This window comes from Rhineura floridana, chromosome 1, assembly GCF_030035675.1.
Source record: "Rhineura floridana isolate rRhiFlo1 chromosome 1, rRhiFlo1.hap2, whole genome shotgun sequence".
NCBI classification, from domain to species: Eukaryota; Metazoa; Chordata; class Lepidosauria; order Squamata; family Rhineuridae; genus Rhineura; species Rhineura floridana.
In genome coordinates this window covers 252,093,966-252,121,362 of record NC_084480.1, presented here as the reverse complement: position 1 = coordinate 252,121,362, position 27,397 = coordinate 252,093,966, and the positions used below count along the sequence as shown (strand labels likewise).

At 42.7% G+C, this 27,397-nt stretch overlaps 1 protein-coding gene across 1 annotated transcript in view; it reads left to right on the top strand.

Moving 5' to 3' along the window:
- Window positions 1–26,970, top strand: part of LOC133371440 (opsin-5-like) — a 33,029-nt gene extending 6,059 nt beyond the window's left edge. Inside the window, exons 3-5 of the mRNA XM_061598924.1 lie at window positions 810–937; window positions 2,346–2,680; window positions 26,353–26,970. Coding sequence (XP_061454908.1) covers window positions 810–937; window positions 2,346–2,680; window positions 26,353–26,970 — 1,081 coding nt within the window. The remainder of the gene's footprint in view (window positions 1–809; window positions 938–2,345; window positions 2,681–26,352) is intronic.
- The last annotated feature ends 427 nt before the right edge of the window (window positions 26,971–27,397 follow it).

The window sequence follows — 27,397 nt, the reverse complement described above, 5'->3', positions numbered from 1 at the left end:
ACAAGCTGATGCAAATAAGTAATGGGTAAACATAACAAGCTAGAGAGTAGGTAAACGGCCGTTACCACTAGTTGAACATGATTGTGGTCATTATGTCTGTTAAAGCTATATAATGAATCTTATCCATTCAAACCTTATTAAGGAAAGTTTTAGATCCTAAGCTATGTTGATAAGTATATTTGATTATTCTAGAGTTGTCCAGCTTTGAATGAGCTGTGTCAAATTTAGTATCTGTATGTGATACATGAAATAAAAATATAATTTGGCCCCAAAGAACTCTTGTAACTCGTGAGAGTGTTAAATTGGAGCTCATTTCTGTTTTCTATTCTTTAGACTTCCTTTCTGTCTCAATGTGCTAGAATACTAAATCTGCTTATCCTGGATGTTAAATTGTACTTTTCCTCCATCTAACTTCAAATAGTTATTTTTCAAATTGAGGACCAAGTCGACGCTGCTTGCCAGAGAATCTGTTCAAGATACAAAAATCTTTAATACAATGGTGTGCAATTTTTTGTTAAGAATTTGCCAAGTTTATTGGCCAGAATCCTTCCAGATATATCCCATGCGATTTAATGATGAAGCAACAGAATTCATTTCTTGTGATTGTTGCAAGCATTTATTTGCATTAAAATTGACTAAAGAAATAAGGAAATATTAAGATCCCTCACGGCTCCAAGACTGAGCATGGGCAATTATCAGTACTGCTATTTCAGTAGTGACCACTGTAAGTTGCTCTGCAATATATTAATGAAAAGTACAAAAAAAGAGTATTTTTGGATGTTAATAGAAGTCTCTCTTTTTCCCCCCAGGTGGTTATTTGGTCAACAGGTTTGCTTGTTCTATGCATTTTGTGGGGTGTTCTTTGGAGTCTGCAGTCTATCTACACTAACATTACTTAGTACTGTGTGCTGCCTAAAAATCTGTTTCCCAGTTTACGGTAAATAACTTCTTTTTACTTCTAGCTTTTTAAAAAAAAAAAAAAGCACACAGTTACAAGACCTATTCCAAAGAGTATTTTTACAGAAAGGTTTGATACTTTATTATTGGCTTTGATTGTTCCACCTGGTAGAGAAAACTGATTTGATCCCTAGAGGTTTGCAGCCCTTGTATACACTAAAAATGGAAATGAAATCAACTTGGATGACATTGATTACATTTTCAGGATTACAGTTTCAGGATGCATTTCTCAATCTGAAGTGAGAACAGATCTGTGTTTTGCTTACCATCTTTGATCCAATCAAGACGTAAAAGGAACTCCAGTCCTTGAAACCTTCTGTAAATTATATTGGTAGACCCTGTGCTCCTGTTAGTTACTAGGCTTTTCTAATAGGATGTGTTCCTTTTTTGTTACCTTACTCATTTGATAGGGTAAGGCAGTGATGGGGAACCTTATGCCTGGGGACCAAATGTCATCTTCCAGACCTCTGTCTGGCCCTTGGGACTGTCCCCAGGCCATGCACCCTCCCAAACCACACTCTCCTTGCAGCTTCCTTGAGTGATTTTGCCTAGTTTGAATATGTCCTTGAATTCTGAACTCTGGAAAGTTGCCCAGAAGGAAATGTGGCTCTCAGGCTGAAAAAGGCTCCCCACCCCTGGAGGTAAGGTATTGAAGGTGCTCTTGCCACCTACAAAGGAGAATAAAATCATATAAAACTTAAAGAGCGGATTTCCTCCTTCAAGTTATGCAAGCAAAAATTATCATATGTATATTAAAAGGTTGAGGCTTTGTAAGAGTATGAGATCTTTTGCACACATTTACAAGAACTGAGTCTTGTGCAGTGCAATACTAATTTTGGTACTAATTGTTTTAGGGATGTTATCATAGTAGCAGCTCTAGTGTGACCATTGAGTCTCAAGACACTGTGTGTTTGGGAGAGTACTGTATGGCTGTAACGGGGAATTTTTCTTCTTTTGTGAATTATACTGTTATAATTGTATTGTATTGCTTTACAGGTTGTTGAATAACTAAATAGTGTTGACATGTCATGATAAACCATAATAAATGGTTTACTATGAATGTGCCAATCTGGGTTGCTTTGCTCCTTCCTGCTAGCACACGGGAGAAACAAACCACAGTCTCTTGCTACATCTTGTTTGGACATAGTGCTATGTTTCACTCCATGTGGGGAAAAAAATCTGTAGCCAAAGTTTGTTTTTGGCTTACTGCTTGTGGTTTGTTTGAGTGACTATTGGCCACTCTGGTTGGAACTGATGGGAGTTAGCCACCACTGCCATACAAGCAATAAAGAGACAGCAGTATTTTGATTTGTATATTTAAAACAAATTGCATTTTTACAGGCAAGAGTTCATCAATGCACCTTAAATGTGACTATTTTGTATTTCAGGGAATAGATTTAGGCGAGAACATGGCTGGATCTTGATAGCCTGCACTTGGGTCTATGCAGCCATTTTTGCCTTTTCCCCACTGGCTCACTGGGGAGAATATGGAGTCGAACCGTATGGTACAGCATGTTGCATTGACTGGCACTCATCAAATGTAAACTCAACAGCAATGTCTTACATGATTGTCCTTTTTGTTTTCTGCTTTATTATCCCCTGTGGAGTAATTGTTACCTCCTATACTCTAATTCTGATTACGGTGAAAGGATCCAGAAAAGCAGTGAAACAGTATGTCTCAGGACCCACCAGGATGAGCAGTGTACAGGCTATTACAGCCAAGGTATTTTTAAAAAAATTGTGTTCTTATTTTTCAGCTATCAATTTGTGTTCTTATCTTTCAGCTACTACATGGTATTACCTAGTGGTAGAAGGAAATGTAACCCTCAAAAAGCAAAGTCTCAAAAAAGGAAATAAATTTGACTGGTCCTAATAAAGGTATTGCCCAGCTGTGGATTTTGGAGATTTTTTTTTTATGGAGCAACACAACTGCTGTTACTTTTTCATATTTATTTATTTGTTCAACTTTAAAACATACTTCATCCAATCAGGATCCCTAGTTAGTTTGCAAAATACTAATTAAAACACCTTCAATAAAAACAATACAGGCATACCCTGCTTAATGTCGCTTCACTTAATGTCTCTGCCTCGCTATAACGTACATGCTCCATATGCCTGTATTTCTCCAGAAATGCAGCGCAGCAGCAGAGGCTTTAGCGCGCGGGGGTGGAAATAGATGCGATTGTGCTACTGCAAATCAGTTGGGAGGCGTGATTGCGATCAGCTGAGAGGCGTGGCAATGCAGCAGTAAAGGCTTTAGCGCAGGGCTTTGAGGCTCCGCATGAAGGAGAGGGAAAAAAAGTTTTAAAAGGTAGTGCTTCACTTTAAGGACATTTTTGGTTTACGTACTTGCTCTGGTCCCATTGAGTATGTTAACGCGAGGTATTACTGTATTAAAAAGACAGAACAATTAAACAACCATAATTTAAAAAATCAATAAATAGTATGAATACAGCAGCAGTTAATAAGTGCACTGTGCACCTTGAGCAATCAGTTACTACAAATGTGTGGGTGAACAGGTAAGATTTTACATGAAGTTGAAAAGTCAGTAATGGAGGAGCTGTCCATGTCTCCAAGGGGAAGAAGTTGCATAGATTGGGTGCCACCATAGAGAAATCTGTATCCTGTATAATGGGTTACACCCATTAGTGGAACAGTGTAGAGGACCTCCCCTGCTAATCTCTGGGACCAGGTTAGCTGATATAAACAGAGGCACCCCTTCAGGTATACAGGGCCCAACTCATTTAGGGCTTAATATATTTTCATTACCTTGAATTGGGTCCAGGTATCATATGAAAGGTCTCCCAGTCTTCAGCATACCTTATTTCTTTCTCAAAATCGGGTATATTTGTTAACTCTTTCTTAGGGATCCACTTTATATATTAAATCAGGCTTCCTCAACTTGGTGCCCTTCCAATGTTTTGGACTACAATTCCCATCAGCTATGGCCAACATGGCAAATGGTCAGGGAAGATGGGAGCTACAGTCCAAAACATCTGGAGGAATCCAGGTTGAAGAAGGGTGCCTTAAATGATTAATAAATGTACATGTTAGTCTTGCTGTGTACAGTGGAACTTACTCCTGAATAAGTATGTGTTCTGCTCCAGATGTGGGTTTCAGGAAGACTTCAAATTCAAGGAGCAACCTTGATAGCTCCAAGTGGAACTTAGGCTGGTGATTCATATACACAGATTTTGAATGTTGCTTCAACAGCAGACAACTCTAGACAGAGACTTCAATAGAGCTGCAGCATAGGTTGGGTGGCTATTGGAGAAACTTCTGGTAACTAAGTATAAGCAAGTGTTGGTCTCTGGACCACAGTTCTTGGACTCTGGGGATGGCAGCATGATGTCCTCAAGTTGGGGAGGTGGTGGCAAAGATAGGCTCCTCCTGTGAGCTCCACTTGTGCAATCAGAAGCCAGAAAAGGTAGGCATCACTCTGCCTCTGCTCCAATAGATCTCCTTGTGTTACACAAGCAGTAGAATGCCTAGCTGTTTCTGATTTCTCTTTCAGGGCTCTGTTCAGGAAAGGGAGGAGGTGTCTTGACTTCTGTACGTAGAGAAGATACTTCTGTCTACCCAATCATTCACTTAATGAGAATCAAGGACAGGGATGAATATAACATTTGAGGCTAGTTCAAACATACCATTCCTGGTTTAATAAAACATGGTTTATTAAGTTAGGAATGAATGTTGGGTCTGCATACTCTCCTCATGTCATTGCTTTGACACTTTGAACCTTGTCTCTATAAATCACAGTGTACTGTTGCATTCAGAACACAACTGTGGTTTAACATCTGTTTACCAATTAGAAACATAAATCACAAGTTGATCCTGGTTAGTTAACTGATATTAAACCACAGTTCCCTGTTTGGACATATCTTTGAACCACAGTTTATTGTTATCAGGATCAAAAAGCTGAAGGTATGTGAGGGAAGGGCAGAGCAGGTGAGCCTGACATGTTCCCAGCTCAATAAAATATGGTTTATTAATCCACAATTGTTATGTTTGACTCATGCCTCTAGATATTATTCATTGCCAAAACTCTGCCTAGCTCTGCAGAGAAAAGAAACAAAATGAGCTTTGCCAGAAGCATTTAAACTTATGGCTTAGTCTAATAGGTCCAACAGGCTCTTGTGCTCACCCACAAATTACTAAATGCCTGGAATATGCATGTTTACTCAAAAGCAAAATCTTATTGAGTTCTATGGAATTTACTTTCCAGTAAGCATCCATAGCACTGTAATGTGAAAGCCCATAATAGCAACGATGACTACATAACTAATTTCTGCACCCTTTCCTACCTTCTCTAAGGGCACAATCCAAGTCATGTTTGCACTGGGCTGAGGGGAGTTGGATATGGTGGACCCCTGGCTGAGCTGACAGTGTCCTGGCTTTGTCAGCAGAAGCCCCAAGGCTGTGGTGGAGCTGGGACCCTGCCAGCTCAGCTGACAGTCCACCTGGGAAGCCCAGCCCAGCAGAAGGGATGCTGGTGGAAGTCAGTGGAAGGCCCTGTGATGATCCTGTATTAGTGTAAATATGGTAAGTGCTGTTTGTATAGGAGATACATGGTAAGTGGAATGAAAGAGGAGGGGGGAGTGAATGGGCAGTAGAATGCTGGATGATTGGCTGAGTGTTTAGAATGGCTGAGAGTATAAATGGAAGGATGACAGTTGAATCTGGGTGGACGGTGATCGTGAGTGGGTTGTTTTGGTGGGTTTTTGAGAGGAGATTGTGTGGAGAGTTGGTGGATGTGAGGAGAGTGTGGAGTTCAGATTAATACTAAGACCAGTACCTCAGGAATAGATGAAACCATATGCTTAAGTGCCTTTATAAAGAAATCTTGTTATCTCTGTTATTTAATAAATATATTTGGTTTACCAAAGGCCTGATCCTTGGCTGGGGTTTCACAGACCAGAAGGGAGGGTAAGGTAAATACCAAGGCTGAAGGGAAACAAATGGTGGCAGCGGTGAAGGGGAGAATATAACACCACAAGTATTCAGAGCAAACCAGAATTATCTGCATTGATACAAAGGGAGTGGGACAGCTTAAGCACTCAGTCACAGAGGTAACCTGATAGAGAGACTCAGGCAGAGTCTCTGGGAATACTGGTTATAGGACGTGACTGGTGGTGCTGCCTAGCAGGGGGATCTGTTGAGATCTGTGCTAGAGCGGGGAGAGAAACCATAAAAAAGGACAGTCCGGACTGGTGGAGTCCCTGGTGGTGCCTAGTGACGGGCAGTAACCACGAGCAGGTAGGAACCTGACAGGGAGAGCCAGGGAAGGGCATCACAGGCCCCAAAAAGGGGTGTTCTGGGGGGGTGTCAGAAGAGGAGCTGAGGAGGTGGAGTTATGCAACATCCAACTCCTGTTCAGAGTGCTCCTGCAGGTCCCAATCTACGCCAAAGTTACGCAGAGAAAAAGGTCAGTCGTGAAAAAGGTTGTGGCGCAGAGTGGTAAGCAGCGGTAACGCAGCCGAAGCTCTGCTCACAGCCGGAGTTCGATGCCAATGGAAGGAGGAAGTCGAATCTCTGGTAAAAGGAGTCAAGGTCCACTCAGCCTTCCATCCATCCGTGGTCGGTAAAATGAGTCCCAGCATATGCTGGGGGGTAAAGAAAGGCCGGGGAAGGAACTGGCAATCCCACCCCATATATACGGTCTGCCTAGTAAAATGTCGCAAGACGTCACCCTAAGAGTCAGAAACGACTCGCACTACAAGTGCACGGACACCTTTACGTTTTAAGAAAATAATTCTAATGGAAGTCAATAGGAGCGCTTACTCATCAGTAGGGGTATTTGTGAGAGCCAGATTTGTCTTTGTTGCTTGTGCATTTAGCTTCTAGCGGAGCTGACATTCTGCTAGCCTGGAGCCTTCCTAATGGGAAATGGATGCTGCAGAGCTTCCCACCGACTCCTCTGCCGGCATACCTTCCACCAGCTTCCCATGAGTTGGATTGCTTTGCCCGGCTTTTTGTGAAGGGAGAAAAGGCCCACTCTCACATTCTCAACAATTCATGGAGAACTTGGATTCGGGAAGAGAGCTTATCAGAGGGGGAAAGTCACTCTTGCCATTGGCATGCTGGGAAGGGGAATTATTCAGCCCTGCAATTTGGGTCATGGGAATGACATGTGGGAGCATTCCTATGACTTACCATCAAAATGTGAGTAAAACAATGTTCACATATTTTCACCTATTTTACTGAAATGGAGACATCCACAACAAAACAGTTTTTATGTAGCTTCTTGTGATATTGCACTTCGCTTTATGCATATTTGTTGATTCTGATTAAAATGTATAAATTTACATGACAGCAGTTTGGAAATCTGACAACTGACAGAGCAGGTGAGGTAAAAAAGGTCAAAGTTTTGTACCCTGTATCTTGTTCTCACAGCTTAATGAATTTCATAATAGCCCTGCTCAGATGTTGTTGCCTGAACCTGTAGAGCAGGGGTAGCCAACCTGATGCCTTCCAGATGTTGGATTACAACTCCCATAATCCCTGATTGCTGGTCCTGCCAGATGGGTCTGATGGGAGTTGTAGTCCAACAACATCTGGAGGGCATTACATTGGCAATCCTACTGTAGAGAAAGAAGAGGACCAGCACACACTAGCTAGAACAACATCAGGCAAATTTGAAAAATGAGAGAGATTATAATCCTTCTGTTTTGTTTCTGCCTCTACCTCTATGCTGAGGTGGTACTACAATGTAAAGTAACTAAGCTAGGAGATGCACATCTTCTGATGACAGATAGATAGAGATTGCTCTGATGGGACAGATCTGACATTCTTGCAAGGGCACTCTAGGGAAGGAATTTAGCTTTTGGGGTGCTGGCTCAGTCAGGTGTTCAGAAAGGCTGACCTAATGTAAAATGCTAATTTAGTATAAGTCCAATGCTAGCAAGACTTAATAGGTGTAGGGGGTACTTCCCTTGATGACAAAATCTACTTACTATGTTAACTGTAAATACAAAGTCCCCAAACCATGTATAAGATGAAAGTGTCAAACTCTGATAGTTGGTCACATCAAATGTAAAGATGGGTCTTTAAGATACAAGAAGGGTAATCTTTGGCAATCAAATATCATTTATATCTGACAATCTCCTAAAACAAGACATAGCATGAGTAAAATTAAGATTTGGCCATGACTTTCTTGAATCAATGCTGTCAGGGTACATTTATAATAACAAAGATGCTGGTATTTTATTTTGTTGGCTTCCCCTGATGATTCATGGATGCCAGTTAGATTTACAAATAACTGACTGAATCAAGAAAGGTCTTTTCATGAGGCTGCTAAGAGTTTGGGGGAGTGGCTGTAAAGAGCTTGGTGGGAGGATGACAAATTACTATTTTTCCCAAGAGATACATGCAGACTAATTTTGCATGAGTGTTGATTTCTATTGTGTACTAATGGCATGCTGCTTTTAATGAGAACATATTGCAGAAGACAATTTGACCTGATAAACAGTATCTTCTTACTGACATGAAGCACTAGTAAGGTGCAAGCAAGCCAGTTCAGTTTATTCCCATTACCTAATTGTTTAGGGAGTCTGAGCATTTGTATTACAATCCAGCTAAGGTAAGAGTCTTATATAGCCAGAACTGCTTGTGCAGCTGGAGGTTTGCGGCCTATTGCCGAAATAAAAGACAAACACCATCCATTGGGTTAAATCATGGGCCACTTTATTAAACAGAATCAATTAGAATAATGAACCTGCAGAGGGGAAATCAAGTGCGGGAGCATTCTGATGATCCAGGCAAAGCCTGCTTGCAGCCATAGGGCGACTAAACCTTGCCTGAGCCCGGGGCTGCCCTGTGCCAGACCCCAGCTCAAGCCACACCCTGAAGATGTGTAGGGGGTCCAACCCGCATCACCGCCCCCCAGAGCCCTGAAACTCTGAGTGGATGAGGCACGTTTGCCCCAAAGGCGGCCCGTATTCTGACCCCAGGCCGTATAACCCTGAGCTGCAGGCCTCCAGACCGCCTATCACCCCCAAAGGTGCCTAAAGGTGTCACCTAGCTGCCCTTTCCCTTTTAACCTTTTCCCGCACTTCTTTGCCACAAAAGGGGGACAAGCCTCTGCTTAGTTTCCCTTTACCCCACACCCAATAAGAATTTCGTGCAGACCCCTCTGCAGGTCCATCAGGAAGATGCCATCATTGCCTCACCAACTGCATGTCCAAACATGCCTGCCACTGAGGGCCTTGCCCTCCATGTCTGACCACAGCAGACGACCAGAGGCTATCATGGCCTCAACTGCATGTCCTCACATGCCTGCCACTGAGGGCCTTGCCCTTCAGTATCCAAGGTCATTCCCACCCAGGGGAATGACCACCACCTGCAGAACCTTCCGCCCTGAACCCTGCTGGAACAACATGGGTAGGAGACCATCCCAGCGCATACTCTGTCGACCCAGCCACCAAACCGTGGCCCACCATCAGAGGCCCAGCTGTGAACCAATGTGCGTTTGCGGCCCCAAGGCCAGCCTATAAGATCATGCCATGGCTGCAGAGTAGGCTGCGCATCTGCTCCATCCCCGTCCAGCAACCTGCCAAAAACAGAAACAATCATGAACAGTTGGGTCCCGGACCTTCAGACTTGCCCCAGGGTGAATGTATTCATGCGCCCCCTACTTCCACCTCCCGACGGCCTGCACCTGCATATACAAAACCAAATAGACCGTCCCAGGTAGGCAATCCCACTGCCGGGTAGGGAACCCCAATTCCGGAGAAGCATGTCCCCAAAACCCACATGGGTCTGCTCCCAGGCACTGCGACACTAGACCGAAACTTTATGAGGGAAGATCCCTCCCCCTGAATATCAGGCACTAGGCCTGTAGCTTCAGGCCAAAAACACTATGACGCCCTCATGGGGAAATGTCCAGTCCTGGGGCAGGATAAAATAATGGAGTGACTCTTGTACCCCTGGTCTGTCTGGAAACAAACTTCAGACCACAGGATGGCTCGCAGGGAAGTCTGACCTGGACCCAAACACCCCCGCCCCCCATCCGGAAGACTCCGAATTAAGTGTGAGGGCCGCTGCATGCAACTGCTGAGCTTTGAAGCATGATGGTCTCAAGGCACCTCCCTGATCAACCATCCCTGGCGGGTCAGGTGAACATGGAGGATGAGGATAAGGGGTATGGGGGTGTGCATGGGCCAGCTGGCCAGCACCTGACATATCCCAAGACATCTGAATGGTCCTAAAGGCCCCCTGCCAGCCTACCTTGCGACACACTGACAGACAAGCTACACTCCTACCGTCTGTGATGAATTCTAGCACGTGATTCATAGGAATAGGCCACACTTTGCATAGCCCCTGCCAGCCCCTAACTCCCAGGAATCCCTTCCTACCCTCTGATAGCTGGTGAGCATGCTGGGGCAGCAGATAGGCATATGGCCATCTCTGACTCCCCTCCCCCATCTCCCAGTATGCGGTATGGGACTAGCAGAGTCAGTCCTTCCTCTGACTGAAACACCATTGACGCACTGCAGGAAAGGAGGGGGCCACACTGCAGGTTGGCGCATAAGGCAGCCAAAACCCTGAACCTGTGGTAAGGCTGTGAAATCCCTGTTATGGCACCATAAACCCCACCGCAGAAGGCCCCCAACACCTGAAGGGCAGAAAGCAAACACTTTCCCAGCCCCTGAAAACTCCAGGATCTTGATCTGCAACAGTTCAAGCTTTTCCCAGGCAGCCTGCAGCCCTGGGTCCAAAAGTCAATTTTAATACCCTGGAAGGTGAACACTGGGGCAGGATCCTCCATTTTCCCAGCTGCCAAAAGAACCCCCCAGTTCATAGCTACGCTATAAACTGTGCCATCAAGCGCTAACATGCACCCAAAGTCTGCCCTACCCGAGAACTGTAAATCATGAAAATAGTGCCCCACCGCTTCTGAGGCCTCTCGTCTCCTGGCTGTCCCTTCCAAGTAGGGGCTGAAGTGCTCCATGCAAGAATCCAGCAGCCCATAGGTAATGCTCTGCTGCATAGTTGACCTAAAAGGCAAAACTCAGCAGCTCAAAATCCACCGTGTGTAACAGCTGGCAGTGCCGGCAGATTAGCTGCCGCACTTGCCCATAAGGCATCTCTGCCACAGGTGCGCACTATATTGAATGAAGTGTAGTGCACTGTGCATAGACTATCTGGTATGAAGCCATCACTGACTGACCCCACTTGTATGACGAATGGTGAATCAGGTAGACTTCGCCCACTGCCACTTTGGGCATTATACGGGGGGGGCATTGTGAGAGCAGAGGTAGGGGATGATGGGAAGGGGCCAATAACCCTGCCCAACTGTACGTCTTTATCAATTCTCCTCTGAACCAGTGCGTCCATACCTAAGACTGATTTAAGTTTGCTGACCATAAGGGCAAGCCGTATAGGATCCGGAAAAACCGCATAATAAAGAAAAACCTGCCTAATAAAACGAGTCTCCCCATAACTGGGCAGTCTGCAAGCAAGGTCCATAGCACCTTGAGCTTAGCTGGGAAGGGACACTTTTCTTGAGCAGCCTCTGCTGGGGGCTGCTTCCCACTCCTTTGAGGGGCCCTGGCCCCACATATCCTTCTAGCCTGTTGTTGTGCCTTTAATTGCAGGTTCGTATTCAGCAGTTATTAGATGGCATGGAGTTGAGCAATGTCATCTTCTAATGTCTGCAGATCAAATGACTCTTAAAAGCACAGGACTAGTGGCCTGTAAAAAAGGTGGCCACTTTATCCACAGATCAGTTTGTAAACTAGCTAAAGAGAAGATACAAGCAAATGTGCAGCCTGCACATGATTGCTGAAAAGAATTCCATTATGTTTAAATAATTTACTCAGAAAAATATGAATTGGACCAATTCTATGCATACTTATGAGAAAATCCCCCTGAGTATATCGTTACCTCTTCCCATGGGAGGGTGCATGTGATTGCACACATACAGCAGAATCCTATGTATGGTTACTCAGAATATCACAGATTAAATGGGTTTTAGGACTGAGGTGTATGGGACTTAACTGATGGAAAGGTTTGTATATTTTTACTTGGGTTTTGAAGAACATATTTGGGGAGGAGAAGCTTAACAGTGAAAAAGAGGGGATGAGTTCCCTTTGCATTTTGGAGTTGAGGTAGTTTTGGAGGTGAGGTTGCAGCACTAACTGGGATCTTTACTGGCTCCTGCAGCCTCCTTTCTATCTCCGGCTGCCACCCGCCCTCCTCAAAAAGCCTCTGCTCTTTGTAATTACATAGCATTGCTCCCATCCAAATGGCCGCTACGTTATGACAGAGCATCTTTAGGGTATTCTGCACAAACAAGTAGTGGCCACAGGCAGCAGGAGGGTGTGGGAGTGCAGGCAAATTTTGCCCCTCTCTGAATTTTCCTGGTTTGCAAAAACAGTGTGGAAGAGGAATGGCCTTCTCAGTACATCCCTTAATAAAAGCATCCCCACAGATGGCTGTCCGATAGCCCATTACCTCTCTGGGTAATTGGTAAATGAAAAGTAACATTTAATTTAAACTAAAAATACACTTCAGTATCAAGAAAAGGAGTCTATTCCTATTTCACTTTCTGTAATGGGAAAGGGGACCCCAATAGAAGTATCTCCTGGCCCTAACTGGAGGCACTGAGGGCTGAACCTGGGAACCCTCTGCATGCAAAGCAAGTGATCTGTTACTGAGCTACAATCCTCCATCTCCAGGGTCCGAGATCCCTGTAAATGGTAAAATAATCCTAGCAATAACAGCACATGAAGTGCATTGGCTCTGTTCCACTGTTGAGGCATCTGCAAGCAGGTACAATGTACATCCTTGTACAGGTACATCCTTGAGACATACACATGGGACATTTAGGTAGGATAAAATTCCTCTTCATGTAGCTGCCCCACTCAGTGCACCAAACACACACACACCACCCGGCTGTACCTGCACTCCTATGGCCCAGGCTTTACCTGCGTTGCTACCACGCAGGCTTTACCCATGCAGCTACCACCCAGGCTTTACCTGTGCAGCCACTGCCCAGGCCCTACCTGCGCAGCTACCGCCCAGGCTTTACCCGCGCAGCTACCACCCAGGCTCTACCTGCACAGCTACCGCCCAGGCTCTACCCGCGCTGCCACTGCCCAGGCTTTACCTGCGCAGCCACCGCCCAGGCCCTACCTGCGCAGCTACCGCCCAGGCTTTACCCGCGCAGCTACCGCCCAGGCTCTACCTGCGCAGCTACCGCCCAGGCTCTACCCGCGCTGCCACTGCCCAGGCTTTACCTGTGCAGCCACTGCCCAGGCTTTACCCGCGCAGCTACCGCCCAGGCTTTACCCACGCTGCTACCACCCAGGCTTTACCTGCGCTGCTACCGCCCAGGCTTTACCTGCGCTGCTACTGCCCAGGCTTTACCTGCGCTGCTACCGCCCAGGCTTTACCTGCGCTGCTACCGCCCAGGCTTTACCTGTGCAGCTACCGCCCAGGCTCTACCTGCGCAGCTACCGCCCAGGCTCTACCCGCGCTGCCACTGCCCAGGCTTTACCTGTGCAGCCACTGCCCAGGCTTTACCCGCGCAACTACCGCCCAGGCTTTACCCACGCTGCTACCACCCAGGCTTTACCTGCGCTGCTACCGCCCAGGCTTTACCTGCGCTGCTACTGCCCAGGCTTTACCTGCGCTGCTACCGCCCAGGCTTTACCTGCCCTGCTACCGCCCAGGCTTTACCTGTGCAGCTACCGCCCAGGCTTTACCTATGTTACCACCACCCCAGCTTTACCTATGCTACTATTCTGCTAAAGTCAGCGGTGGGGGCCTGAGGCCAGCTTGACCGTCCCTTAGCGCTAGCCTTCCCCCCCCCAGCAAGAGCTCACAAAAACAAATTTAAATGTCCTAGCCTGAGTGCCTGCTGTGCCACTCCCAGGGTCGCTGCCGTGCCTCGCCGCTGCGCTGCCGCCGCTGCACGCAAAGGCCTGGCCTAAGGAAAGGCCAGGGAAAGCTCCACGTGTGCTGAAGGCGCCACGCACGCTCTCAGAAGGCCTCGCTGCCACCGCCACCACTGTTAGGCTTCCCGCGGTCAGAAGGCCTCACCACTGCCATTGTGAGGCTGCCGAGCCGGGAGCCTCGCAGCAGTTGCCGGCGCTGGAAGGCCTCACAGCGCTGCAGGCCTTGCCGCGCCAAAAAGCCTCGCCGCCACCAAAATTCAAAGGAGGGCGGGAGGCTGGTGGAGTGGCCTTAAATGGCCTTCAGCCACCCCGCCTCCTTTCTACGTGTCACGCCGATGCTGCGTGCACACACACACACCCTTGATGGTGGCCTGAGCTTCGGCTGCGGCCACAAACTCGCCCCTTTGCCCGGCAAGTACCGGGCACGGAACGGGATTCTTTGAATTTTCTATTGCTGGAGAAACAACCTTTGTCCTCCATTTTAAAAATATGGTTTATCTCTTCAATACTTAGAAGGTTGATGAAAAAACTAAACATTAAGCTTTTCAAAGAATAATGTAAATAAGGCAGATGAAGAATGGAGATTATCACAAAATTGCTGTTCATTGTTTTTCATGAGCTTTGCTTCATTAGTTTATCAAGATGAGTTCCTACATATGTCTATGTTAATGAAGGCTAGACACTATTTGAAGGATTTGAGTTTAGTTTTGTGTTTCTAAACATGCTTGCTTGGAAGTAATGCCCATTGAAATAATCTGGAATTCACTTCCAAGTCATATTAGATCTTGATGCATTAGTGATAAAAGTTCCTTGTTTTCAGACTTCATTAGATTGAACACATTTTAGCCATGTGAAGTTTATCCAACTCTCTTATTCCCACCTTTGAGTTATTTCTCTTCTCATTCATACAGCTCTAGTGAAGTTCATCAGCTATAGTTGCCCCTCTGAACTTAATCCCGTTTTTGTTGTTCTGGTTCCCATGCATTAAATAAGCCTTTCATTCTTAATTCCTTTGAATCATCCTTCTTGTACAACTCCCTTCCTGAAAACATGATGATGCAGTTCTGAAGTTAAAGAGGCTTTGCCCTGTAAATTGCCTGGATGAGAGACTGTTTGAGAACCATATATATTTGCCTGTCATTGATCTTTGAAGGAAGGAGTATAGTGTAATTAAAATAAATACATTAAATCCACATGTCTTATGGTGTGCTCCATTAGGTCAGTCTGGAACCCAGCTCAGCTAGACCCAGATTGCTTCAGGGATCTAGGAGGATCTCCAAACACCTGATAAGCTAAATACTTGAGCAAACTGTTTACTATTTTATTAATTGTTTACAGTTTCCAAACTAATATCTTGCATTGAAAAATTAAACTCAAGTGGTAATTATCTCACTGGGAAAATACTTTATAGCTACCTTCCCTAGTATCTAAACAAAGACAATTACTTTGTGAGAAAGTACTGGGATAGTTTTAATAGCTTAAGAGACAATGTACCTTCATGTGTCAGGATTTAGGCAGGGGACAAAACCACTATAAAGTGCAATATTTTGGATTAATCCCTTCTTCCAGGAAAAGTGCTGTTGTCCCTGAGCAGCAAAAAGTTCCAACAGCAGTACGTCCCTGGGCTTGATTTCCTTTGGAAAGAGAAACCACTGGATATAAGGCATGTATGTAATATCTGAGTTTATGTACAAATACATACAAGTTGGATATAGGTGGAGGCAAACAGTATAGCAGTCTTACAGAGCAGCAGGTATACTGCCCTACATTGGCTCTTCTATAGATGCAGCCCCAAAAGATGCTTTTCAGAACTGAAGTGTAGCTCTCAGTCTTTGCCTCTGTGTCTCAAAACTACCACTTCTGTTATTTGCCACACAGATATAGGTTACATCATCGCTTGGTGGGCAAGGCATGCTACTTACCCTGTTCAAAACTCCAAAGAATGTCTGTTTGTTCCTGGCTATTGAGAAAGCATCCATTAATATGGTCAAACCATTTGCCTGTCATTTTAAGCAGTCCTTGTGGCTGTATTAAATCTCTCCTGTCCAAACCCAGACTCCTCCACGACAATCAAATAGCAATCCTGTGACACTATTCCAAAGTTTCCAGTGGGATATATAGCTGCTAGGTACAAAAAGCATCTCAGATGTCTTCTGATTTGTTTTGCTTTACAGTCAAATGGGTTGCAAAAGGGAAGAGAAATCACAGAGTGACACATAAAGACATAAAAGGAGTGAACTAGATCCTTAGATCACTCTTCTTACTCAGGCTAAATGCAGCAATCACAAATCTTTTTGAAAACAAAAAGTGGACTATTCTGCTGAATTGGGAACCTAAATATTTAAGTTAAATCCGTGCTAGAAGTGTATCAAGTTGCTTATGGGTAATTCACAAACCATTTGCTCAGCTGTAATTCTACTGAGATCTATGAGGCCTCGTCAGTCTACATGGCAGGTAAATTATTGTGTGTTTTGGAAAAGGAAGCTTCCATTATATCACTACCATAACTTGTTTGCCAGAAGCGTAAGTGCAATACATAATCACAGTGCATTTCAGATGCTGGGTGCATTGTCCTGTTGATTAATGCCTGCAGAGTTTCTGTTTAATGATTAAGCATTCAGAGACCACTTAGATTCTGGCCTGCAATCTGTCACCATGTTCACTGCAATTCAAGCTGTCTACAGATTCTTGTTTCAGTGGAGCTATGAGGAAACTTCCTCTTACTATTATTATTATGGTACTAGTCCTGATTCAATATCTTTAGCATGATGACTATTAATGTTATGGAGGAAGGGAACTTTGCTGTAAGGAAAAAGGCCTATTAACCGTGTATTCCTCTAAATCGAGTCCAACATATATCAGTGGTGAAACTGACTTGACCAGATTACCAAACAGCTTTTCATCAAACTTCAGTCCCCAAATAATCTTTAACATTTAGTTTTCCCCATTTTAAAGGCTGCATAAGTACATATACTTTTCAAAACAAATCCAGAAATAGATATGATTTTTTAAATTTTGTAGGCATGGGGACAGGAGGAGAGTGTTTTTCTTGCTGTAGTTTCTGTCAAGTGGGAGCCCATTCTATTTGCACGAAATATACACATCTGTTGTAGCAACACTAGTTAAACTTATGGAAATATCCGAATCATTAATTACCTCCTGGACTCAACAAGCCACTTCACCTCAGAAGTGATAAGCTATGATGTGCTAGGGTTGAGCGTACAGATGGTAGGTTGCTCACCCCCTCCAATCACCCTGTCTCCATCCTTGGGCTGCACAACTGAAGCACTATAATTGCCATAGTCTCATTAATACTTCCTGATGTGGTTTTTGGGGCTGAACAATTTGCACTGCACTGTTGTCATGTGCTATTGCTGTAGATTTAAACTGAGTTTGCCTATAATAAAATCTACAGTTAGAAGAGTCAAGAGGAAAGCCCTATGATATTTTGAAATGATACTGAAGCATGAACTGGAAATGTGTTAGGCACTGAGTTTCCTTCCTAAGAAGAAGAAAAAATCTATAGTTACTTTCTCTTCTGTTCCTGTTACTTATCATGGTACCAGAGACTGCTTGTTGACCCACATTTGACCCTTGGAGAAATTTAGCACTTACAAACAGGACTAACTTACCAACTTTTACACTGACATTACACTTGGGGGGCAGATGCTATAACCAGACTCTTAGTTTTCTAATTCTGGGTTTCCTGGGCATCTTAACATTTTAAAGTTTATTTAAACTTAAAGGGGAAGGGAATTGGTGTTGACACCTGGCTCTCCAAACTGAAGGCTATGTTGGGCTATGCTCCACCCACTTTGACAGAGGGAGCCATGTGATGTTCCTATATTAATGTATATATGGTAAGTGTTGGTTGTTTAGAAGATATATGGTAAGTAGTGAAAGAGGAGGGGGAGTGAATGGGCAGTAGAATGCTAGATGATTGGCTGAGTGTTTAAAATGGCTGAACGTATAAAAGGAAGAGTGAGAGTGGAATCAGGGGGGGAGAAGAGAACTGAGTGGGTTGCTTGGTGGGGTTTAGAGAGTTGTTTGACAGGAGAGAGTGGAGAAGGAGGGAGGTGGAGTTCGGATTAGTATTGAGTAAAACCATATGCTTATGTGCCTTAAGAAGAAATCTTGTTAATCTTGTTAGCTTTGTTATCTGTAATAAATACTTAATTTGGTTTACCAAAGGCCTGATCCTTGGCTGGGGTTTCACAGACCAGAAGGGTGGGTAAGGTAATGACCAAGGCTGAAGGGGAACTGTAACAAATGGTGGCAGCGGTGAAGAGAATAACAATACCAGTATTCAGAGTCTCTGGGAATACTAGTATTGGGACGTTACTGGTGGTTGCCTAGCAGGGGGATCTGTTGAGATCTGTGCTAGAGCGGGGAGAGAAACCATAAGAGAGAGCGGTCCGGACTGGTGGAGTTCCTGGTGGTGCCCAGAGACAGGCAGTAACCACGAGCAGGTAGGAACCTGACAGGGAGAGCCAGGGAAGGACGCCCCACAAGCCACCTTGTTCCTATGGCCAGCATGATAGCATGTTCTTTAGTTCATGACAGCTGGGGTGGGACTGCCATTGTCCAGCACTTCTAGCCTGACCCAAAGTAAAAATAGGCAGGCTGGAAGTGATGTCAAGCAGCTGTGGCTGGCCACTCAAGACACTCTTATCTCCCCTGCCAGGCCATAAAGGGGAAGTGTGATGGGGGGAGAGACACATGGGGAGTCTCTTCCCCAGCACATTCTTCAGTGGAGGAGCAACTAGGGATGTAAAGGAGCACAGGAAAAACAGTATTCTATGTTAGTTGACAACATGCCAGGTAGTGGGGATTACAAAGGGAAAGCACAAAAAAAGAGTCAGATGTGCATTGTGTGTTATTAAAATTGAATGCAAGCTGATGAGATAAGTCTGACTCCTGAATTTCCTTGTACAGGAATAAAGGACTTGACAAGCCTTCTTTGAAGAAAGAGGTAGGATTGGAGCTTTGATGTATTCTTAGAACCTTCTCTTTGCTCCCATGAGGACTGTGACGATAGTAGGGAGCTAGCCTGTGATTAAAACTTCAGCTGATCAGGCTTTTCAGTCAGTCTGTGAGAGCTTACAGATTTATTAAAGAGAAAAGATGCTGTTGCTAGGAAAGATGTAGAGCCAATTTGTTGTCAGTGCAAACAATTACTGTATATATCCTCCCTTATAGAGTTACAAGCAATGTTTTTAAGAGCTAATATTAAAAAAAAACCCTTTTCATTACAGAACTATTATATGGTGTATTTGAAAAGTGCTTTCATAGAATGGTGGAGATCAGCAGTACATAAACGGTGGATATGCTGGCTTTAATGTTGGCTTTCTCTTGATATTTTAAGCCTATTTATGTTGTTGTTGTTATGTGCCTCCAAGTCAACTGTGACTTATGGCGACCCTCTGAATCAGTGACCTCCAAGAGCATCTGTCATGAACCACCCTGTTCAGATCTTGTAAGTTCATGTCTGTGGCTTCCTTTATGGAATCAATCCATCTCTTGGTTGGCCTTCCTCTTTTTCTACTCCCTGCTGTTCTTCCAAGCATTATTATCTTTTCTAATGAATCATGTATTCTCATTATGTGTCTAAAGTATGATAACCTCAGTTTCATCATTTTAGCTTCTAGTGATAGTTCTGGTTTAATTTGTTCTAACACCCAATTATTTGTCTTTTTCGCGGTCCATGGTATCTGCAAGCTCTTCTCCAACACCACATTTCAAATGAGTTGATTTTTTCTCTTATCAGCTTTTTTCACTGTCCAACTTTCACATCCATACATAGAGATCAGAAATACCATGGTCCGAATGATCCTGACTTTAGTGTTCAGTGATACATCTTTGCATTTGAGGACCTTTTCTAGTTCTCTCACAGCTGCCCTCCCCAGTCCTAGCCTACTTCTGATTTTTTGACTATTGTCTCTATTTTGGTTAATGACTGTGCCAAGGTACTGATAATCCTTGACAAGTTCAATGTCCTCATTGTCAACTGTAAAGTTGCATACATCTTCTGTTGTCATTATTTTAGTCTTTTTGACGTTCAGCTGTAGTCCTGCTTTTGTGCTTTCCTCTTTAACTTTCATCGGCATTCATTTCAAATCATTACTGGTTTCTGCTAGTAGTATGGTATCATCTGCATATCTTAAATTATTGATATTTCTCCCTCCAGTTTTCACACCACCTTCATCTTGGTCCAATCCTGCTTTCCGTATGATACGTTCTGCGTATAGATTAAATAAATAGGGTGATAAAATATACCCCTGTCTCACACCCTATCCAATGGGGAACCAATCAGTTTCTTCATATTCTGTCCTCACAGTAGCCTCTTGTGCAGGGTATAGGTTGCGCATCAGGACAATCAGATGCTGTGGCACACCCATTTCTTTTAAAGCATTCCATAGTTTTTCATGATCTACACTGTCAAAGGCTTTGCTGTAATCTATAAAGCACAGGGTGATTTTCTTCTGAAATTCTGTGGTCCGTTCCATTATCCAACGTATGTTTGCGATAAGATCTCTGGTGCCTCTTCCCTTTCTAAATCCAGCTTGGACATCTGGCATTTCTCATTCCATATATGGTAAGAGCCTTTGTTGTATAATCTTGAGCATTACTTTACTTGCATGGGATATTAAGGCAATAGTTCGATAATTACTGCATTCCCTGGAATCCCCTTTCTTTGGAATTGGGATGTATATGGAACGCTTCCAGTCCGTGTGCCATTGTTTAGTTTTCCATATTTGTTGACAAATTTTTGTCAAAATTTGGACTGATTCAGTCTCAATAGCTCGTAGCAACTCTATTGGTATGCCATCTATTCCTGGTGATTTGTTTCTTCCAAGTATTTTAAGAGCAGCTTTCACCTCGCATTCTAAAATTTCTGGTTCATCATACGGTTCCTCCGTGAATGAATCTGTCATCCTGTCATCTCTTTTACAGAGTTCTTCAGTGTATTGCTTCCATCTTCCTTTTATTTCATCTCAATCAGTCAGTGTGTACCCCTGTTGATTATTCAACATCCCTACTCTTGGTTTAAATTTCCCTTTAATTTCTCTAATCTTTTGGAACAGGGCTCTTGTTCTTCCCTTTTTGTTGTCCTCTTCTATTTCTACACAGTAACTATTGTAATAGTTCTCTTTGTCCCTACATACTAGTCGCTGGATTGTTGCATTTAGGGTTCTGACTGTGTTTCTATCTCCTTTTGCTATTGCTTTCCTTCTCTCTTTAACCATTTGAAGAGTTTCTTCAGTCATCCATTGATGTCTTTCTCTCTTCTTAAGTAGAGGTATTGTCTTTTTGCATTCTTCTCTGATAACGTCTCTGACTTCATTCCATAGTTTTTCTGGTTCTCTGTCAACTAAGTTTAAAGCCTCAAACCTGTTCCTTATTTGATCTTTATATGCTTCTGGGATGTTATTTAAATTGTATTTTGGCATTATGGTTGCTTTGTTTTTCTGCTTTAGCTTTACTCTGATTTTCAATATGACCAGTTCATGATCTGTACCACAGTCTGCTCCTGGTTTTGTTTTCGCAGAAAGTGTGGAAGTTCTTCATCTTCTGCTACCAATTATATAATCAATTTTATTCCTATATTGACCATCTGGTGATGTCCACATGTACAGTCGTCTTTTTGGTTGTTCAAAAAATGTGTTCGCAAGAAACAAATCATTGGCTTCACAGAATTCAATAAGTCTTTCTCCTGCTTCATTTCTGTCTCCTAGGCCCCATTTCCCCACAATTCCTAATTCTTCTCTGTTCCCTACTTTTGCATTCCAATCCCCCATGATTATCAGCACATCTTGTTTTGGTGTGTGATTTCTTCCTGTACTTCTGCATAAAATCTCTCCAATTCCTCTTATTCTGCATTTGCCATCGGAGCATAGACTTGGATGATGGTTATGTTGATAGGTTTCCCATTTAATCTCATTGATATCACTCGCTCAGACCTAATTGCTCTTGCTACATCACTTCTCACTATTAAAGCAACCCCATTTCTTCTTAATTTCTCATTTCCTGCATAAAATATTTTGTAGTTGCCTGATTGGAAATGTTCCATTCCCGTCCATTTTAGTTCACTCACACCAAGTATTGCAATGTTGATGCATTCCATTTGTTGCTTGACAATTTCTAACTTTCCCTGGTTCATGCTTCTCACATTCCATGTTCATATTGTATGTGTTGTACGGACTCTCCTTTCACATATGTGTGCATCAGCCTCTGGGCTTCCTTTCAGCTTTGACCCAGCCGCATCATTAGTCACAGCACTAGTCGCACTTGTCCTTTGTTCTTCCCCAGTAGCTCGGTGAGTGCCTTCTGACCTGGGGGTCTCATCTTCCAGCACTATCTCGTGTTGCATTTTGGATACTCTGTTCATAGGGTTTTCATGGTAAGAGATATTCAGTGGTGGTTTACCATTGTCTTCCTCTGAGTTTGGATGCATCTTAGTCTGGTGTTTCAGCTTTGAGCATTCCGCCTTGGGTGCCCCTGCTAGGAGTCTAGCCTCTTGGTCTAGACTCCTGACACCATTGCTCTCAGCTTCTTCAACACACTCAAACCCCCTCACCACATTAAGGTGTGCATCCTAGAGGGGGAGCCTATTTATAGCTGAGGAGAAATTCTCTTTATTAGCTGTTATGTTTATTGAGCCTCACAAAGTTGTTCAAAACTTTGGACATGTATGCAAAAGCAAAAGCAGGGATAGTGAGTGTGGACCTTTCTGTTTTGGCCAGACATATAGTGACTAGGAAGTATAGTATTTATAAAGTTCAGATGTTTAGAAGACTTTCAATTCTATTTTTTTAAAATAAAAGACCTATTAATCCTGACCTTCAAATCAAAATGAAATATTAAAATCAAGCACAACTGAACATGGAAAAAATATTGTATATCAATGTAAAGAAGCCCCCCCCCCATCTCCAGGAGGAGCCAGGCCAGCTGCAGGACATTATTCCAGGTTAATGGAGCACAACTCACCTTTTACTACCACTGCTAGGGCCTGCCCTAGTGTTTCTCTCTTAGTATGTATGATGCAGAGGATACTTGCCTGGTTAGCCCAATGTGAATCACAACAAAGAATGATGTGTGTTCTCTAACTAAACATTTTGTTGTATGAGGTGACTTGTGCTATAGATCTGAAAGCATACATATTAAAGCATGGAGAGATGAGATGGTATTTGCTGAAATTAACATTGCTTATTTATGTAAACACATTAGTGTACACTATCTTAAAGGAACGGGGAGAAAATCCTCCCTTCCAGCTCAATTCTAAAACTGAAACTGTGTCCTTTGTGCTACCTCTCAGCAACTTTCTGTGGGCAGCCTTCCCGCCCCACTCTACCAGGATGCTTTGGTATGACTTCTATAGGCTAGGAGGGAAAGAGTAGATGGAGGTCACTTGTGAATACTCGCAGTTACTAGTGTGGTCTGTATAACTGAGTCACTGGTCTGCTGCACACCGTTCTGTGGATAAGTGAAAGTGATGTATATTGTCATTATTATTTATTGTAAAGTCCTTGAAAAGGCCCTTGGTGATTTACCAGTTACAACATTTTCACAACTGAAAATTATGTCTACTTTGTTAGACATATGCTTATTTTAGAAACAGTTCTGCGCATCGTATTTCACCCAGCTTCACACATTTCTCTTTGTCTGACCCCAAAGCCACAAGAGTAAAAGCTATAGCTTTTGAAGAGCAGAGAAGATGGGAGGGGAACCAGCACAGTCCTGGCAGACTTGATGTGAAGAGTGTTTGGGGAGAGCTGCTGTGAATGCGTATCTCAGAGCAGTCATTTTGTTCAAATAAGATTGTTGAAGTAATGGAAAATAAGGAATGTAGAATGTGCCAGAAGAAAAATTTAAATTAAAAGAACAATAACATGCAAAGCTGACCATAGTGCTCCCATAATTCCATCTTTTAAAAAATGTGGGTGGAATAATTGCCAGTAGTGGTGTGAATCAGGTAACAAGATGAGAGACAAACTGTGAAAGCATAGAGCAGGAGTAGCCAATGTGATGCCCTCCACATCTGCAACTCCCATCAGCACCAGCCAGTATAGCCAATGGTCAGGGATGATGGGAGCTGGGGTTTCACAACATCTGGAGAACATCATAAAGACTAAATTGTGGAGCACTGAACTTACTGCAGGGCAGTCTACATGATCATGTCAGGGCAAAATAATGAAACACATAGTTAAAGGATAAGAGAAATTGACTCATCATGCATCTGCATATAGAGCCAAGCAGGGACAAGTGCCACCACAGCTATACTGTTATATACCAATCTGAGTGGGTATGCATGAGAAGTCACATAATAACATCATGTCTAGGTTGGCTGTGACTCAGGCTTAGTGTTGAGATTGCATGATACCTGTGCAGCCACATTCTTTGCAGTTTTCAGCTACAAAACTTTGCTGGGAAAATGTAATATTCCTTCAAGACAAATGAAATCTTAAGGGAAGACTTATAGAGTCAGTGAAAAACAAATGTGTATTGTGCAATAAACCGAAAGGCTTTCATTGTATATGCTGTAATAGAGCACTGGTCACAATGATGGATTCTGCGAGAACCTTGAAGGACTTCTTTGGTGTTTTACAAAGTATGTTTTCTTGTAAAATGAAAATGCAGTTTAGGCATTAGTTAATTAAAATACTGGGGTGGGGGAATCCATGTTTTAAAACAGAGTGCATTAAGGTTACCCCATGTGTAACATTTTTTTCATACATAAAGGTGAATCTCCAAATAGGAAAAAAGCATGTATGCTGTCACACATGAAGTATGTGCAATGCATTTTCTACCCAGTCTGTGTATTTGTGACAAAATAAATATTCATACCACACTTTAAACACACTCCTTTTTTGTAAATGTGCTAAAAAGAATGCTGAGATTAGAGGTTTTTTTAAGCATCTAAGAATCACTTCTCTCCAGGTTTTGAAATTGGTGCTTCTTTTCTCCTCCTTCTTGGACTTAATGTAAGATGGCATGAACTGACATTTTTCTTATTACGGTGCCAGCATTTCTTTGATTCATTCTGGTGGCATCACTGTACAATTCCAATCCAACCATTAACTTTTTTAAACTGAGGTTTCAGATATTTTTCTTACGCAGTGCATAGTTTCAGACATAGCTGCAAGGTTTTATATAGAAGCACAATAATAAAACAAAACAACAACCTTATTGTGCTGCATATCCAAAGAAAGCTCAACTTGACTCAGAAAGAGGGTATACATTAGCTGTTATCACAGTGCCCAGTGTCAATATGAGATTAGGTTAAGGCCACAAGTATCAAACATCAAAAAATTCAACATAAAAAAACCCAAGCTCTTAATGGTTATCGTGTTCAGTGGAATGCAGCTCCTGCCTAAAAAAAAAGAGGGGTGCATACTCTTTCATCTGTGTGTGTGATCAAATAATGTTATGTGAAGGAAGAACACCATTGGTAGGGGGCATGTAAATGCTTATATCATAATTAATGGTGCTAGCAGGCTGACTGCTCATGGTAAGATAGAAAACCCACTGCTGTGCTGTAGTCTGCAAAGCCATGGTGTTATGTATGCTTGTATTCCTATTGTACCAGCAGAGGGAGAGATAATTTACCTGAGCTATGCACCCCTTTGCAGAGATGGTCTTAGCTTTCTTGCTACAGTTAATCTGAGAAGTAAGAAATTGTTTTTAAATAAACTTCTTTGTTGCTGTTTTGATTGTTAAATTGCTTCAGAATATTTTATAGGAAGCAATAAATAAAGTAAAAAATGAAATAAATAAGAACAGAAAAAATTATTACATTTGCCTTTTAGTTTATAAATACAACTTGATCTTGTCTGTGATAGGATCCTATAGTCTATGAATATATTCATAGTCATTTGTAGCTTATTTGTCATCCATGGATTATCTACCACCTTTGTCCTGGCTGCCTAGCATAGATTTTAAATTCTTGGGACTGGGACCATATCACACAGTCTAGTGGGCTGTAGGAGTTAAACTACATGTTTAGTAGTTGTTGTCACTTGGTGGGTATGGTGGCAAAGATGCATGAGGAAAAAAGCCAAATATGAGACAAATCTCCAGAGGTTGGAACCCTCATTAAGTGCTAGTCAAGACAAGAAGAAGGTATTTAAGTTGTATGTAAACCTCTGAGTGACAGAAACCATAAATGAATTTATTTGCGATATATTCATACCACTTATGAACTACAAAATGACACACGTTATTAAAGCAAAGCACATTCTCTTAAAAGCAACAAAACTAATGAAAACACAATATTAGGAATGGCACCATAACTGTTGGAGCTGCAAACTCTAATTAAATAGTCTAATTGATTAAAAGCCAAATAGTTAAACAAAATTGGTTGATGGCCCTGAAATCAGCCATCATGCTTAGGCAGGTGTTTGTTGGAGGTAGGAAAGTGAATTAGGCAATCTATTGATCTAAATGACTATTACTGTTTCATTCTTTTCTGAATAACAAATCTTTTTTTACTTTCCAGCTGAGCATTGCTGTATGCATTGGATTTTTTGGTGCCTGGAGCCCATACACTATTATTGCCATGTGGGCAGCCTTTGGATCAATAGAGAGGATTCCTCCACTAGCCTTTGCTATACCTGCTGTATTTGCAAAGTCTTCAACATTCTATAACCCAATTATGTATCTTGTGCTAAAGCCCAATTTCCGAAGCACCATCGCCAAAGATTTTTCTGTTCTCCAGCAATTATGCATCAAGACTTGCTTTTGTTCCAAGCATGTACAGAACTGCTCTTATATATCAGTTCTGGAAATCTGCTCAAAATCATTTAAAGGAAGAAATGAATCCAGCAGTAACTCTGTGCAGACAGTGGAAGAATTTTCTTATTTTCCTTGTGAAAAATGCAATGATACTTTTGGATGCTTTAAGAACTACCCGAAGTGCTGCCAAGAGAGGCTAAATACTATGGAACACACTGTTCAAGAAAACATATCTTTGGAAAACAATTTTCAATCAAATATAAAACATGCTTCTGAAAAACATGTAAAAGTTGTTGTCCGAGGAGAAAAAAGCACTGAAATTGATAGCTTGGAAGTAACATTAGAAAACATGCCTACAGATACTAGATTTGCCAGTCTCTAGGGTATGCTCCAAGCAATAATTTAATTGCACCAGACTTAATGAATGTAAAACCTTATAAAGCACTACCCTATTTTATAGTTATTTTTATTTCCTTATTGTCCCTGAAGTAACGCAACATGAATGTGTTAAAAATGGTATTTGACTTTCACCATGTCCACAACATACCTATGCGCATTCAGAACAAATTGTATACTTCTGCTTTTCATTTGCTTCTGACTTTTTGAGTTTCAGAACTTATGCCCTATGCTTCACAGAACAAGCCACTTCATATCGGTGAGGTTTTTCTGCAAAATATTAATCTTTTGAATGCTTGGTAAACATACTTTATATTGTGCATATTCAGCAAAAAACTTGATCTGGGTTGGATTTTCTGGAAGTCTTTTTAGGTAATATAATGCCCAATAAACTGGCTTCACAGGGCAGATGG